This window comes from Pituophis catenifer, unplaced genomic scaffold (genome assembly GCF_029215685.1).
Source record: "Pituophis catenifer annectens isolate HBS135680 unplaced genomic scaffold, rPitCat1.0.hap2 SCAF_6, whole genome shotgun sequence".
Classification (NCBI taxonomy): domain Eukaryota; kingdom Metazoa; phylum Chordata; class Lepidosauria; order Squamata; family Colubridae; genus Pituophis; species Pituophis catenifer.
In genome coordinates this window covers 34098518-34111471 of record NW_027256886.1, presented here as the reverse complement: position 1 = coordinate 34111471, position 12954 = coordinate 34098518, and the positions used below count along the sequence as shown (strand labels likewise).

The 12954-nt window shown below is 37.1% G+C and overlaps 1 protein-coding gene across 1 annotated transcript in view; it reads right to left on the bottom strand.

Annotated features, from left to right (window-relative positions):
• Nucleotides 1-6342: 6342 nt before the first annotated feature.
• PIK3CB (phosphatidylinositol-4,5-bisphosphate 3-kinase catalytic subunit beta) overlaps nucleotides 6343-12954 on the bottom strand; it is a 74600-nt gene continuing 67988 nt past the window's right edge. The window contains exons 22-25 of the mRNA XM_070946110.1: nucleotides 11790-11913; nucleotides 10584-10729; nucleotides 8681-8813; nucleotides 6343-6622 (exon numbers count right to left, since the gene is read on the bottom strand). Of these exons, the coding sequence (XP_070802211.1) occupies nucleotides 6485-6622; nucleotides 8681-8813; nucleotides 10584-10729; nucleotides 11790-11913 (541 nt within the window). The 3' untranslated portion in view covers nucleotides 6343-6484. The remainder of the gene's footprint in view (nucleotides 6623-8680; nucleotides 8814-10583; nucleotides 10730-11789; nucleotides 11914-12954) is intronic.

Sequence of the window (12954 nt, the reverse complement as noted above, 5' to 3'; positions counted from 1 at the left end):
CATGTTCGATGGTATCAAAAGCCGCTGAGAGATCTAACAGGACCAGGACAGAGGAGCACGCCCTGTCTCAAGCCCTCCAGAGATCATCTACCAACGCAACCAATGCCGTTTCCGTGCTATACCCAGGCCTGAAGCCCAACTGGAACAGATCCAGATACGTTGTTTCATCCAGGTGCTGGGGGAACTGTTGCGCAACCATGCTCTCAACAACCTTCACCACGAAGCGAAGGTTGGAGACCGGACGATAGTTAACCAACATTGCCAGGTCCAGGTAAGGCTTCTTGAGGAGAGGCCTCACCTCCACCTCTTTCAAGGCAGCGGGAAAGTCACCCTCACCCAACGAAGCATTTATAATCCCCTGGAGCCAGCCTTGTGTCACCTCCCGGGAAGCCAGCACTAACCAGGAGGGACATGGGTCCAATAAACAAGTGGTCGCATTCAGTCTGCCGAGAATCCTGTCCACGTCCTCAGGGGTCACAGGATCAAACTCATCCCAGATAACATTCTCAAGACCTGCTCCAGTCCCTCCCCCTGAGACTACCCAGTCAGAGTCCAAATCTTCCTGAATCTGAGTGATTTTGTCATACAGATACTGAACAAAATCCTCGGCTCTACCCTCCAAGGGGTCCTCCCGTGCTTCCTGGGGGAGCAGGGAGCGGGTCACTCTAAACAGGGCGGCCAGGCGGTTATCTGATGATGCAATAAGAGCAGCAAAATAACTACATTTCGCTGCTTTTATCGCCACTAGGTAATTCCTAATATGAGATCTTACCAGTATCCGGTCCGATTCAGAAAGACTGGCCGTCCAACTACTTTCTAGGCATCTTTTCCGGTGCTTCTACTCCCTCAGCTCCTCAGTGAACCAAGGAGCCAAATGAGATCGGCACCGGGTCAGAGGCCGCAAAGGCACGACCCGATCCAGAGCTCCAGCAGCTGCCCTATCCCAGGTGGCCACTAGGTCTCCAGTCGAGGCGTGTGCCAGAGCCTCAGGAAATGGCCCAAGCTCCATCTGGAACCTGTCAGGTTCCATCAGGTGCCTGGGGCGGAACCATCTTACCGGCTCCGCCTCCCTGCGGTGGGGTGCAGTGGTTCGAAGGTCGAGATGAAGGAGAGAGTGATCTGACCATGACAAGGGCTCAGTAACTATATTCCCTATCTCAAGGTCACTCAACCACTGTCCAGAGACAAAAACCAGATCCAGCGTGTTTCTCCCCATGTGGGTAGGGCCATGAATTAACTGGGTCAGGTCCATAGCTGTCATGGAAGCCATGAACTCCCGAGCACCTCAGACGCATCACCCACGGACGGCAGGTTAATCCCCCATGACCATAAACCTAGGGGTATCAACCGCCACCACGGTTGATAGTCTTTATCAGCTTTGAACAGTCTCTTGGCAAATTTGGATCATTGGGAGTCATATACTTAGTTAAAAGCTAAGTATATACTGCATAGGATCTTGATTATACAGTATATAAAGACAGTCACCTATAGCTTTTGCCATTTAGAATTTTCTACTGCTTTTGCCTCCTAGGGCTGATGGAGCTCCACTGACACACATGGATGCATCAGCAATTCTCATACATATATGGTTATAAATTAAGGAAGCTATCTCATATCTCCATTTTACAAAGCTACATATGCAAGTAACCATAAACATACATTTCTGATTCCCTTTATGCAATTCTCAATATAGCTTTTCTAAATTTACCATAAAAATTGGCACTTAATCTGCATCTGGGAATATCAGCTAATTGAACACAGGAGCATTAAAGCCTGTAGGCAGGGAAAGAGCAGGAAGTAACATGCTGAGAGAATGGTGACCAGGCACCAAGGGACAGAACACACAGCAGGCGCATATGGCCTTTCTTATTACAAGCATCACTATGGGAGATACTATCTATTTAATGTAATGAAGGAAGTCATAAAAAACATGTAAAGGTAACCTTGGACTGGGTTTTCATATTATCCTTCAAACCTAAGAAAAATACATGAAAATAGTATTTATCTTCACCCATTTTAAATGTTCTTAGTGGTCAAACGTTTGCATACTCATGCCCTACAACCAGGGGTGAAATGCTCCTGGATCGATCCCAGCTGAGTTGCCTGCTCGTCAGAGGCTTTTAAAAGGTTGACTCAGCCTTCCATCCTTTCTAAGGTAGGTAAATTAGGGACCCAGTTGTGGGGGCAATAAGATGACTTTGTATAAATATACAAAAGAATGAAGGCTATTGCTTAGCGCATTGTAAGCCGCCCTGAGTCTCCGGAGAAGGGCGGCATATAAATCAAATTAAAAAAAAAAAAGGAAGCATTTTTTTACAAGCTCTCCGGCCAAAGAGATTGTAGAAAAAATGGTTTTAAAAGTAAAAAAAAAAAAAAAAAGTTGGCCATGCCCACTCAGTCACATTACCCCCCACCAAGCCACACTCACAGAACCGGTAGTAACAAATTTTACATTTCACCACTGTGCTAGATCTTTTCTCTTGATGTTTTGGGTCTCTTAGATGGCTGCTGTTTTCTCCCATACTCTCTTTTTAAAACAATGTGCATCTTTGCTTCTATTGGTGTAGTATGTTAGCTGTTCAGAACTGTGGACAAATTGGAACAGCCTATACATTTCATAAAACTGTAATCTACGCATCTCAAAATGTGTTTGACCATTTATTTTCATTCCAGTTGACATTGCTTCTAACACTGCCATTTCTGTATGTTCACATATAAGTAAAATATGCAAGGATAATAAGCATCCTTTTCTCATGCCTTTTCCCATTCTGAGCCATCTGTTTTCCAAATTCAATAATTATCATTCATTGTAAAAGTTATTTGGAAGAATATTAAAATATCATGGCCTAACCATAACCTTAGTATATTTCACATTGTCAATATACACATTGTGTATATTTCATAATATACACTAACTCTCCCCTCCTGTAGTCAATAAAGCAAAGACAAATCTTTTTTAAAAGTATTTTTTGCCTCTTTTCACATCTTACATTGGCTATCTAATACACCAGTGATGGCTAACCTTTTTGTCTGTGTGCTGAAAGTGCACGTGTGCACACGACAGTACGTGTCGACACCCGTAATACAATGTGTGCCCCCGTGCATGCGTGCCACCCCCACACGTGTGCCATCCCCCTGCACGCGCTCCCTCCACTCCATGCATGAGACCCCCCCGTCCCATTTTGGCCCTAGCAGACCTCCCTGAAGCCTCCTGGGACCAAAAACGGGGTGTGAGGGCAACCCCCCCTGCATGCCTATGCTGTTATGTCTGCCTTGTATGCAGCTTTATTCCTCTCTAGCATTCATCTCCATTGTTCAGTGATGTATTTCTTGGCCCTCTAGGATTTACCTGTATCTGCTCCTGTGAGGCACTTCCTGTTGGATGTATATAGTTATATTCTCAATGGCTTGTATAGTGTTTTAACTGCATTTTGATTAAACAACAGTGCTGCAGAGACCTGAAAATCAGGTGGCCGGTGGGAAATGCGCCGCAGAGCTCAGCTGAGGCGAGGGCTTGCATGCCGGCAGAGAGGCCTATGCGTGCCACCTGTGGCACGCATGCCATAGGTTCACCATCACGGTAATACACCTTTATACCTTTTATGAAATTTCTCTGATCAACTGGTATATCATTCTCCATATATGGTTCTGTTCTTTGGTGGCTTGCATGAGAAATCAGCACGATTCAGTAGTTAATGTATTATTTTGCATCTCCCTTTGTGAATTAATAAAATATTATATAAATTGATACCAACATGCCTTTTCTGTTTGGAAGGATAATGAAAAAAAGAAAAATCGGAAGTAGCTGTTCTGTTCGTAAAGGTGTAAGTAGAAAGATAAGGACCATTATTGTCACTTAGGATCAAATAAGTGCAACTAGTACAAATATCCAGCATCCCAGGAAAGGATAATGACAAAGCACTTCCTCACTGCTGCTATGAAAATTGCATGGATATACCCTCTTTGGTACAACTGGAGAACATCTTTGTATTTATTGTTTGTAATAATACTCCATTAGCACCCACAATAATTGATGGAAAAGATATTAACAGTTTTTTTGATGCCTTGTAATATATAATGCCATGTAATATACAATGTATGTTAGCTATATGAGAAATATCAAAATGTCTCAAAACAAAGACGCTTCAGAAAAGCAGAGTTGGTAGTCATGCAGATGTGCATTCATTTTAATAATCTAAAAGAATGAATACATTTCATTCATTTTAATTACAAAACCAAATAAATTCAATTAATGAATTCCAAATGAAAAATTCATTACTCATTGTTTTCACTTGCATTATTTCTGTTTCTGCTGGAAAAACATACATAGCAGTGGGCTGAACGAGTTAAGGTGAGGAAGATAAAGTAATAAAACTGACAGGAATTAAATGAATTATACAGAATAGAGGACTTTGTCTGAGCTAACTTTGGTAGTCTGATGATTTTTTTTTTTTTGCATAACTAAGCCTTAAACATTTCACACCAGAATAGCTAAGGCAATCTTTATCTGTGTCTGAAATTCAGCAGGCACAAAGCTGGGGATGGGAAATTGATGGAAAACATTAATATATTAAAAGCTCATACGATCTAAAACTTTCTATAGTCATAAGTAGCAAAATATGCATTTAAAATTAATAGAAATAAGATCATTTAAAGCAATGAACTGAAAATTGACCTTTCAATAATGAAAATGAATGGGGAACTTCTGTAACAATTACTTCATAATGAAAGCTTGTTACTACAATATATTTTGTAATTTAGCTACACACTTGTATTATCAGTATTTGACTGTTAACATTTAACAAGATTTTAAACAAGAACTACATTCTTTATTCACAATGTTGTTTAGAGAAACAGAAGTCTTTGACAAAATATAATAGTCTGTATGCAATTCTATTTAAAATCACTGTTTTGATTATATGTTCACTCACCCACAACAGAAATTAACAGCTACTAGGTTCTTTGGCAAGCAAGAGCCTGTTACAAATACATTTTGCTATTTTTTCAAAATATTTCATGTTACATCTTTAAACCAAAAAAATTCTATTGCACTTTTAATTTGAACTGTTCTTTTAAGCACCTTAAAGCACGGGTACCCAACCTACGGTCCTTGGACTGGCACCGGTCTGTGGCATGGCAGAAACTGGGCCGCACAAACAAGTGAAATCTCATCCACGGGATGTAGGCAGCACGTGAAACCATGCCCCTCTGGTCTGCGGAAAAATTTCTCTCCACAGAACCTGGTGCCCAAAAGGTTAGGACCTGCTGCCTTAAAACATGGTACCTCGTTTCATAAATTAAAGTATGTCCAGTTTTTCAATCACAGTCATTTTAACGCTGAATACAAACATCCTGGGAAAATACTTTTATCACAAAGAGTATTACAACACGCAGAACCAGATATTTATAATTCTAATCAAAATTCTAATCAGAGTTAGAATACTAATTTTACAAAAACTTGCTGAAGCATTCCAAAGCAAGGTGCAAAAGAATCAGAATCATTCATATGTATTTTTATATTTTAATTCATCTGTTTTTCCTTTTCAATGTTTTGTCACTGAGTATAGCATAGGGTGGATTTGTCTTAATTTTGACATTCCTTTTAAAAATGGAACTTTTTTTTTTTTAAACTCCAGGTTTTAACACACACAGATTTTGGGAGAAATATATAAACTTTGTAAGGAGATTTTGTTTTATATAGATTCATGTTTTTATGCTTACATATATACATGGAAGTGGACAATCTATCTGTTCCAGATATTACTGGAAAATTGAAAGGCTAACTCCTTTTTATTGACATTATCCAACATTACAGATGCTATGGATTTTTAAAAAAAGAGGTTCAGCCATCAATTTTGTAGAATTTTCCAATAGCTGAAAAATCTTTTAAATATAATTCCTCCACATAAAATTTAAAACATTACATTGAACATATTAAACAACATTATAATAAAAGGCATAATCTCTTTACATTTTCCCATTTTTAAGTACGGTATAGAGTTCTCTTTTCTGGCAGCAGTAGAAACCAATAAGCAGCTATTTGTTGTGCAATATTATGAATGCTGTTATGTACAGTAGAATGTATGTTTATGCCAGTAAAAATATAGATATATTGACGCATTTAAAGTTCACTTGAAGCAAAATTAAAGGCATTGTGAAAACCTCTGGTGGAGTTTAGTACCAGTTCTTCAAAAATATCTCTATCTAATCAGAGTTTGAGTCTAAGCAACAAAAAGTCCCAAATATTTACACTGTATCAAAACAATATAAAACTTTAGTAGTCACTTTCAGTGTGCAAAGTAAGCAGAAGCGATTACTGATTCTGCAAAGTCTCATTGAAGCATTCCCAAAGCAGAGTGCAAAACAATCAGGAATCTTTAGGTAATTTTCTTGGGTGTCTTTTTAAATAGTTAGGAGGTTTTTTTCTCCTTTAATGCTTTATTGTCAGGATAACTTCTAAGGTTAGTGCAAATTCATCCATCATTTAGGATCTGTAATCCTTCCGAACGGTGTGCGCCATCCAGTTCACTTTTGTAGTCCAACTTTCTCTGAGTGCTTCATCAAATTTATGCTTAAACTGTTTTAATGCCTCATCATCATTCTTTCCTAAGGCAAGAGAGTCCTAAGAACAGTAACAGAAACATGGTTATTTGTTTTGTGTGCACTATATTTTCAGATTATTTTGCAGACTGTTGACAAAATCTATTATTCTACAGTTAATTCCTATGGGTTTGCAGAACTCAACAAAAATATGATAATAGTGCTAGCATTTTTTACTTTTAGATGAAAGGAATTTATGTTACTGCACAACAAACAATTCAACAGAAAGCTATGGTGATAATAGCTATGGAGATTTGCAGTTCAGAAATTATATTGGAATGTTGATTCCCTTACAATCAAAAGCTATTAATTTACAAAATAATCCCTAAGTACTTCACTAATTCAAAGGTTTTTTCCTAGGCTCGTCTCTGGGAATGGGGTATTCTTTTAACTTGTGCTTAAATTATGAATGAATTGGTAGGAAGATATCTGACAAAATCCACAAGGACCTCCCACCACTTTAAATTCACAATATTAGGATCTTACCCTTCCCTTTATCAAAAAATTATGTGAAGAGGTTTGTCCACTTTATCCCGTAAATCAAACAACTGCATTTAAGTAATTCACAATTGAAGATTAAGCAGAATACAGGATTCAGAGACAAATGGCCAGAAACTTTGTGGTGCAAAAAATGACTAAAACTTATCACAATAATTTTTACATAATACCAAGATAATGTTGAAAGTTTGCAGATACTGCTCTGAGTAAATATCAATTACATATTTATTTATAAACCAAAATTAACAATAAAATATTCCTTCATGAAAGAGTCAGTTCAGTAAAAAAGAATCTAAAAAGTTCCAGGTATAGAGTCCTTTCTAAAGCACGTGATTTAAGCTAGAAAACGTATTTACTTCACCATTCTTTACATAAGAGTGATAAAAGTGATGTTCACTTTTTGGAAAATTATTTTTGCCCTGTTTATTAAAGAATTATTCAGGATTCAAATGGGTAAACAAGCAAAACTATATAATGTATACTTGTGTATTTGCTCAGTGGAAGCTATTAGAAAAGTACATAAATCTATGTTATCGCACATATTGTCCAAGAAATAAGTTAAAGAGTCTCTCTAAAGAAAAAGAATGGGCAACATAATGTCTTCCAGATACTGCTGAACATAAACTCGTCTGGTCTGGCCATCATGATCAATGCAAATGCTGAGGTAAACAGCCTTTCAATCAGAGGTGAAATGCTCCCGGTTTGGATCAGATCGCCCAATCTGGTAGCGATGGAGGCGGGTGATTCGGAGAACCGGTAACAAAAATCCCTGCCCTCCCCCCCCATTGCCCAGTTGAGCCGCGCAATCATCAGAGGCTTTTTTTTTATTTTTAAAAGCATTTTTTCTACAACCTCTTTGACCGAAAAAATGCTTTTAAAAGTAAAAAAAAAAAGCCTCTGATGATTGCGCGGCTGGGATGGGATCATCAGAGGCTTTTAAAAGCATTTTTTCTACAACTTCTTCGGCTGAAGAGGAAAAAAAGCATCTACTGATCAGGCAAGTCAGCTGGGATCGTCAAGAGGCTTTAAAAAAAAAAGCCTCTGCTGATCAGGCAAGTTAGCATCTTTTACAACCTCTTCAGCCGAAGAGGTTGTAGAAAAAATGCTTTTAAAAGTAAAAAAAAAAAAGTCATATTACAAATTACACCCCCCACCAAGCCACTCCCACAGAACCGGTAGTAACAAATTTTACATTTCACCACTCCTTTCAATAATACAGTATGTTGGGATATGTCAGGGAGCTGAGGTGGATATTGTAGCAGGGCTGTTCAAGGTCTCTGCCTGAGATTTTAGGAAGATGCTATTACTCTAGTTGGAACTAATACTGTTGTCTAGGTAGATGCGTAAGTTCATCTTGCATGAGAAATAGTAAAATATATATTAGATAATTAGTCTGAGGAAGCTTGGACAGAATTTAGAAAAATATACAATACTATCTAACTACACTTTTAATTATTTATTTAATCTGTATCCAGTTTTCTTGAAGAGCATAAGATCTGACTGAAAATTAAGAAATGAGTTTCATCAACAACAAAGGAGTTGAACACGTTTTCTCCATATCCCTAAATTATTAGAGATGTACCTTTAGATATTGGATGTCTTTAAAAGAGGTTAGCTCTGGAAGCCCAGCTGTTAACATCAGTGCAAATAAAGTGATAAATAGGTTGCCATGTCTTCGCAGAATCAAGTATGCTTCTTCACAGCATTGGCGGAACCTTAATATTAGCATTCAAAAAACAGACACAGTAAATCAGGACAATAAAAATAGACAGACTGCACAGGAGGCCTGGTGTGGTTTAAGACATTTATGAACAAAATGAATTCATCACTGAGAGTTGACATTTATACCATCACTGGTTCTTATTTTGCAACTCTTTGAAAAAAAGACATACAGCTTATTTATTCTGAAAAGTACTTATTTGCAAATAGTTTGCTTTGGTTCCTACTTAGCAACAGCATATATAAGAGCACAGTAATTCTAGTTATTTGACAGAATGAAACTGTGTATTATCATCCAAATTAGAGTGAGAAATATTCATATAGACATGGAACAAGTGAGTAAATCATAGGTAAAGGTTCCTCGGGATCAGAAATATGATTGCATCCATGTCTGATGACAGGAATTAATTCATGCAACTCTGGATATCAGTTAATTCTGATTATTCCACAAGAGAAGAAAAAACAATTAATAGTATTGCTACTGTTTACTATTTACGGGACCGCCTACTACCACCAACAGCCTCCCACCGACCAGTACGCTCCCACAGAGAGGGGGTCCTCCAGGTGCCGTCGGCCAAACAATGTCGGCTGTCGGCCCCTAGGGGGAGAGCCTTCTCTGTGGGGGCACCGACGATCTGGAATGAGCTCCCCCCAGAGATACGGAGGATTCCGGATCTGCGCACCTTCCGCCGCGAGTTGAAGACGCTTTTATTTCATCAAGCGGGCCTCGCCTAAATCTTCTCCCTTTTAAGTGTAAATTTTAAATTTTTAATGTATTTTAAAATTATGGGTATTTTAAATTATGGGTATTAATTCAGCCAAATTTATTTAATTCGTTTTATTTGATTTTAAATTTTGTATATCTATGTGTTTTATTTCATGGCTGTACACCGCCCTGAGTCCTTCGGGAGTAGGGCGGTATAGAAATTCAATAAATAAATAAATAAATAAATAAATACTGTTTATTGATTATTCTATATAAATCTAAAGACATTATTCCCCCAACTAAATAATGAACATTGTTTGAAAAAATGGTTTCCAATACGTCTATTCTATTACATTTAACACTGAGTTCCAATAACAACTTTCATTTATGTTCTTAAGATATTCATAATCCTTTTGCATGTTTTCTAACAAGAAGAAAAAATCATTTTCCTTGTTGTTGTTAAAAAAGAAGATCTTATTTATTTCAAAAGTGTTCAAATATATGACTTTGTAATCAGCAAAAAAGTTTTTATATGGGAAAATAATAGACTGCATATATGCACATTTATGTCCATACACACACACACAGACACTCCAAGAATTCTCTTAAAATTCTGTAGTAGTTCAAATTCTGATAATCTGATGTACAGAAGAATGCCTATAAAGAGACTACTTTTCCTATAATGTCTATCATATTAGTTGCACTCTTTCATATATGAAGCTAGACATTATGTAAAATCTACTTTCCCAAGTTAAGTGTGACTATTTATGACGACCTGAATACTGTATGTCCATGTATGTCTTATTATTTTTTCTTTCTTTCTTTCTTTCTTTTTTTAATAAGAGATTTGTTATTGCTTTCCTAGATTAAAAAAAAAATCTACTCTATCTGATCCAAGAGTGTGGAGGTTTCCTATATACTAACCAGGTCTAACCCTGCTTAATCTCCCATCCGCCGGGGCTAGGTCATCAAAGGTTTGGTATAACATCAATTTGGTTCTGTCACATATGGATCTAAAACTAAACCAGAACTAAATAATTCTAACAAGTTTAATACTTACCGGCCAAATTTTTCAGTGTTTCCAGTTTTTCCCTGCTGGATGACATGAATAAAATCATATGTAAGGATGAAAGGGACTCGTTCTCTTTTAATTCCAAATTTAGATTTGAAGTTTCCAAGAATATGACCAAAATCTATATGAAACAGCTGGGAAACAGAATATGTCATTATTTCTGGGAAAACATTCATAACAAAACACTATCATCTTATTTTTAAATTCTTCTGCAATGCACAACAACTGCATGTCTTCAATTATGATAATTAATTGCAAGTTTTCAACTAATAATTTGCATATTTTCAATTAAACCATCTAAATGATTAAATTATTTCTCCTTGGCAGGGAAAGGAAGGTCTGACAAAAGGAAATGCAGTGGCTATTGAGTTAGTTGATTGAAAGGAAAAAGAGATTTGGGAACAAGGTGAGCTTCTGGCCTAGTGAAATATTTAATCTTTAGTTCTTAATGTCCATACAGAGTTTAGAAGTATTAATCCAGGTAAAGAATCTATATTTAGGCAAGTATTCTCAGATATATGTTTGGGAAATATTTTCTTGCTACTTTATAGCTGCCTGAAAAAAAGATAACCCAACTAAGAATTTTGAGTTACTACCATCCTTCTTGAATTAAACAATAATTTAATGTTTGCCAAGTAGAATGGGGAAAAATCAAAACAGGTGCTAGCAGTTTACTCACAGAGAGAAAACTGCTGTATCAGGAAGACAACTTGGGGTAATTGTGAATGGCATTTAGTGCAAGGAAGCCAAGAGGGGAAAAAAGGCTTAAGCAGAAAAGGGCAGGACTCACTCCACTATAATGACTCACAATACTTCACACATATCCAAGGTTGAAGCTATTGTCATGTATCAAAGATGTGCAAAGCATGAACATACTCAAAAGCCTATTTAAAAATATTTTTTTTAAAGTTATGGCTTTATTTTCTTCTGTGAAAATGTTATGTTTGTTAGAAAATATAACGTAAGAAGTGTTCAAATATTTTTTAGAATGATACACATTTATGGGAATGATGAAGGTAACAATATGCTGTGAAAAAACCTTTTTTCCCCAACAAAATCACCATTTAGGGTCATTGCATGCCAGAAAGCCACATGACAATGAGGGACATAGCAATCATCATTCTGAACTGGGAGTGAATGTCTCTACTGGAACATTCCAAACAAACATGTTCCCATTAATATTTTGACTCTTACCTGACCATTCTTCCTGACCATGATATTGTCACTGTGTCTATCTCCAATGCCCAGGACGTAAGTAGCTACACAGTAGCCAGCACAAGACAAAGTGAATGCTTCAATAGCTCGATCCAAATCTTCTCTAAATTAGAAAGACAATGGTATTTATAAACAGACTTTAACCAGGTATTTGTAATTTTACACTACATATATTTTTAAGAGCTGCTTAAATTACAGAGCTGAGGCTCATTTAGTTTTTCTACCAAAATAATTCCAAGCACATTATCTGCAAGAAAACATCTTGCAAAACATCTTGCAAAATGGAATGGCAACTTTTGGAATTACTTCCCACTAATTCACAACATACTATAGTCATTTCCCCATTAATTACATCGTCACATCATGCAACTATTAGTGAAGTGATTTAAGGTCTATTCTCTTTATTGTTATTTGACACAATGATTGTATGCCTCTATAAGACACTGTAAGCTACAAGCAAGAAATCATGTGCATTTTTAGCCCCTAAAACTTGTATCATCTGAATTGCCTACAGATCTGCTTTTCTGCAAGAACACCGTAGAGCGCTGCGATGTTCACACATAAAAAAAATAGCATGTGTTGGTGCAGCATCCTGCCGTTTTACCATGAAAGCTCTCACTGAGTACATGAGACATGGTTCCAGTTGCAAAAGATGGTTCTGGATAGGGCAGCAATGGTGCATGGTGCGATGGCAGAGAAAGCCAGACAGTGGGAGCAGTTGGTGACAGTGGGTAGGTGGACAACCAAAATACCGGTGGGCTCAAATTTGGTTTATGTGATTGTGAAAGAAGCTTTCACAGCCAGAACTTTGCGGAACAGTGGTGAGTCCCTTCATTTAATGCTGCTGTAATTTTGAATGGTCGCTGAATAAATGGACATTAAGCAAGGATTACCTGTATATCAAAGAACACAATTGAAAGGAAGATTTTAAATTTATTCTAAGAAATCGTAAGTGTGGTGAGAATGTTAAAAATGGTATGGCTGTAGCAAATTCTTTCACTAAAACAATAGTTGGAAATGCAATAATCAAGTTTGATATTTTTTCATGTTTGGCAGGAATGTTGTAAAGCCTAATAATTCTGGAATATAATTTGTAATGGTATGAACTTTTCCTTCCAGCCTATTCTTTAAATTAAATATCATT